Source organism: Alligator sinensis, unplaced genomic scaffold, assembly GCF_000455745.1.
Source record: "Alligator sinensis unplaced genomic scaffold, ASM45574v1 scaffold269_1, whole genome shotgun sequence".
NCBI lineage: Eukaryota > Metazoa > Chordata > Crocodylia > Alligatoridae > Alligator > Alligator sinensis.
The window spans coordinates 564,396-569,098 of record NW_005842048.1 but is presented as its reverse complement, the minus strand read 5'-3'; the positions used below and the strand labels follow the sequence as shown (position 1 = coordinate 569,098).

The following is a 4,703-nucleotide window of genomic DNA, read 5'->3' as shown; positions in this document are numbered from 1 at the left end:
TTGTCACTCTGAAAAATGGAGATAATATGGACCTATTCCATTAAGTTATCTTGAGTGTTTCAAATGAAGAGTACTGGCCTTCTTGAAGGACCCTTTTGGAAGTCACTCTTAGCAGAGCTGGGTTACAGTTCCAGGGTTCAGCCTAGAGTAAAGTGGCTGTCAGTTCCTTTTCACCCCAGCCTTAGGTGAACTTTGGCTATGTCTATCCTTTCTCTGTTGTTATGCTGAGATTGCTGCTGATAACAACAAACAAACCTTTGCCCACTCTGCATATGCTGCTTGCACAAAAATGTATGTAGTCAACTTTTAGAGTGTTCCCAGGGATGCTTTCAGGATCTCTCCTATAGGCATGCTCTTGAAAGGCATGCTGTGTGCACTTGGCATGGCTGTAATTGGGATCCTGTGTCTTTGGCATGTGCAGAGCAAGAGCCAATGAACAAAGTTTTATGTCCTGTAATCATTTGGAGGGAGGTATAGACATATACGCTGGGGGTGCTTATTGCCCTCAATTGAGGTTTGGACCTGAATTGTTTTCTGTTAATAAAAATTTTCAGCAAAAGAACAAAATTCTAATGAAAATCTAAATCACTTATTTAAATCACTATATTAAAACATTCATGCAAGAAATTCACTCTAAAAACCAAACAAAAGCATTCTCCTGTTTATTTGAACTACTGAACTGCTTAAGGGCTGCACACAGATTACTGGTAATCAGTTGAAATCTTTTTTGCTTTGGGATGTGTAGTTTGATAAATCTGATGATGAACAAATTCCACGTCTGCTACTAAAGTACCAACATAAGCCGTTTCTTTGTCAACATACTGGTGCATTCACATGGCCAAGCTAAAAATAATTTGTTGCATCACTTCAGTTCATAGTTCCAAGTAAAAACTTCTTTTCTATTTTTGTCCTTAATATTTTGGTTTGAAGTCTTGAAAAGTTAGAACATGACTTAAGCCACTAAACTTTGAGTTTTACAGTTAAATAGTTACCCATAAGTATTTGTTTTATGATATTGCCCACTCTTTCTTCATAATCAAACTGTCCCTAAAAATGACGTCTCTGCTTTTCCTCCATGACCCTCTTGCTTCAGAAAACCAGACAAAATGGCTTTCATAGTTACGTCAATTCTCAGTCCTGATTAAAAACAGTTATGATTAGCTAAGTAGGTCAAAAGTGTGCTTCATAAAAATATGTGATTGGCAAATCATGTATTTTCCCATGATGTCAGTGACAGACTGGACATAAACACTTTTAATATTTAGGTACAATCTGCTTTGTCCCCTTATAAATAAATTTTCCAATCCTGTTTTAATTTTGTAGTTTCTCTAATACCATATTATGTATGTGAATAGTTAAACTGATTTTTTTAATACTACTCAATGTATCGAGGGGTGTGTAACCATCACATTAATATATTAATATCTGTATGGAGTGGTGAAATTATCACACAGCAATTTAAAACAGTACTTCAGCTGTTGTTCATTACAATTTTGTTTTTTTGTTTAATTCCACACCAACCTGTTTATTTCTTTTAGGTTTTGCTTTTTTTCAGGGTTTTCCTAAAATTTTATCTCACAAATTAATCATAATTTTCTTCTCATTGTAAATAGAAAACAGAACGGTGTCCTTCTCCTGTACACTAAGTAATATAATAAGCATGATAAATATTATTTGTGTTATGAGAAAGTCTCTCTCAAAATTTCTGGTCAGAATCTGATCTAACAGGAAGAAATAGACTTACTGGCAAATAAAAGCATCAGACCCTTTTAATGACAACAGAGTTTTTCTCTTTATTGTGTCAATATCCTGTTGCTAATCATGCCCTTTTTTATACCTAGGTCAGACGTTGCAATTTTGTACAACGATCGTTCTGTTCTGGAAAATCATCATGTAAGTGCTGCTTACAGACTTATGCAAGAGGAGGAGATGAATATCTTGGCAAATTTAACCAAAGATGACTGGAGGTAAGGTCTAGTAGAACATCCAGAATGATTCTACTAAATAAAAAATGCAGATCCTCTCCATCATATTACATGTTTAGAGTTTGAGGTCAAACTGGAGAAGCTGTAGAAATCTATGTAAATAAGAGAACTAAATGGGCATTTGAAATGATGATCATCTAGAGATTGCAAATGTGATGGAATAAAGATATCAGTTTTGGCTTAACAGCTTCATTGTAATCATCTTATAATTTATAATTGCATTTTGATTCCTAAAAGACATTTGATCAGCTACAGGAATTAGGGTGCTAACTGACATCACAGCAACCCAATGGCCACAAAATCACAGACAACAGGTGTTAGCAACATGCATTTTTCTATTATTAAGGTACAGTGTAAAACAGCACAAGCACAGCACAGAAAGCCCAAGCCCTTCTTACGTTTCTGTAAATAAAAGATATTGCATTTACCCAAAGAACCTTGTCTGCCTATGTCCTTAGGCCAACATGGGTATAACCAACATCCCTGTAAATACAGCTGTTATCCAAGTACCTCCAAAATATCTTCTAAATAGCTGCAATGTAGTGTCACTGTGAGGCTTGCCCTATCAGAATACACTGTTTCTGAGGATGATATCAGAGTCAAACCTGCTCTTGTTTCTACCTGTGCAATGGAGTTTGCATGAGTGTGAGAGCAGAGTTTGGCTCACTGTGTGTGTATGAGTCAGGCACAAAGTACCTTCTAAATCATGTGTAATATATTATTTTCTTCTTATTTCATCTTTAGAATCAGGCCATCATTAGACAGTTAACTACCACATAGCTGAGTTCAGAGATGAAATACATGAAACTGGTTTATGTGTAGCAAGGATGGTAATGCTTAACATTTATATGCTGTTATAAAGAACTTTTTCGTACTGTGATTGTTAAAGAATGGACTGCTACCTGCTTTTCGCTTATGGCTTTAGGGAATAGAAAGTCTTCTCTAAGTTAATTCTTATTCTCATTTTTATAATTACAAAATAGGTAAATTTAGTTGTGGAAAAAGATTAATAGCCCTAGAAACAAATTTTAAGCTTCAGTAATAGTAACCACATGGCTCCTACCAATATGACTCAACTTCCTTATTTGGGAGGGAATTCTTACAAGGCTGAAAGGATAGGTTTCTCTCCATCACCTTGTTACTTAAACTGTCATGGGTATGAAGATGATGATTATAGTTTTTGTGAGGTAGAATAAGGTTGAATTAACTATCAACTGCTCTCAGAAGTCATTGGCTTCAAAAACCTGTGGGTACATGTAGGCATTACTTTTAGGTTGACCTAACTAGGGATAGGCCAATTTAAATGCCAGTCTATACAGATGTTTGGGGGAGGTTAAATTGGGCAAAAAATGGTGAGCCCAATCTAAATGAGCTCAGCTCAGGAGAGGAACTAATTTAGATCAGGAATGGGTTAGTCCAGTCTTTCAAATCTCTACAGATTCAGAGCGCAGCCCCGGGGCTGGGAAATCCCAGCTGCTCACTCCAGCTCTGAGGCTGCACTCTTCCTGCGTCACCCCCACCCCACCCTGGTCAGGCTATTTTTAGCCCCCTGATCATCCCACCCCTGAAAGGACAACCCGCTCCCTGCACCCACTAACCTGTCAGGCAGGATAATCAGGCAGGATAAGTTTTATTTTATTGTTCTATAGGTATTTTATCCTGTTTAGTTATTTATATCATGTTCATCAACATAGTATTTCTGTGGCCAGCTAGACCTGGTTATGCTAGCCATTATTAACTGAGTGTCTTGGAGAGTAGAAGGGTGAATGAAATCAGAGTCCCCTTAAATGGGAGGATTCAACAGAGTAAGCAGGAGCAGCCTCTGGTTTCCAGTCCTACCATGCAGCAGTGTAGCAATGCAGCAGAGTGCCCGGGGCACTGGGACAACAGCCATTTCCAGTTGTCAGCATGCTGTTGGGACAGTCACAATTGTAATCACATGGCTGCTGGTGACAGCCAATTTTTTCCAACTCAGCACTTTGGGTGGTTCCTTCAGTTGCCCTGCCCTAGTTATGCTGCCACATCAGTTCTAGGACCAGGGCTGTAGTGCAATGGTAGTTACACAGCTGTAGTTACACAAACACTTATAAACTGGTCTGGTTGCTACAAGTGAGAATAGTACCCCTAATGACTTTTCTTTTTGTATAGGACTGGGTAAAACAATGGGAGCCAACTTTTTTGACAGGTATGCCACACACTAGTCCTGCACCCTTCTCAAGTGGCACTCTGATCCCTTTCCCCTGCCTGATCTGGGAAATCCATTTAGCCGCTTGAAAGTAGCTCTTCCATTTTAAAATTATAAATAGAGTGAATTTTTAAATTCTTTATTGAAATGCTGTTAGAGTAACAGTTTTGAAGTTTGCACTGAAGCAAATTGGCAGTAAATTGAAATGATAATTTGTTCAACTTTTTAACATACTTCCTGGCACTGATTCATTTTGAAAGTACTGTCAGATGTGTTTTCTTCAGTTGCACTGTTTCTTTTTTTTATTTTTAAGGCCCATTCCTGGTTAAACTATGGCTCTGATAATTATCTCAGGAAGATAAAGAAAAGCAATTGAGAATGATTTAAAGCATTGAATTTTTTTCTACCTGGTAACATTAAAAAGAGAGATTTTTCTAATAAACTGTCAGTTTAAAATATAGGGTTCACATCTAAAATAATGAAGCCCTTGTCAACATTATAACAAGAGCACCCTCGGTGGATAATCATTCCTG

General features: G+C 37.4%; 1 protein-coding gene across 1 annotated transcript in view; it reads left to right on the top strand.

Annotated features, from left to right (window-relative positions):
- The window catches only part of PDE1A (phosphodiesterase 1A), a 392,561-nt gene that overhangs the window by 324,995 nt on the left and 62,863 nt on the right, over window positions 1-4,703 (top strand). Inside the window, exon 11 of the mRNA XM_025203233.1 lies at window positions 1,842-1,967. Coding sequence (XP_025059018.1) covers window positions 1,842-1,967 — 126 coding nt within the window. The remainder of the gene's footprint in view (window positions 1-1,841; window positions 1,968-4,703) is intronic.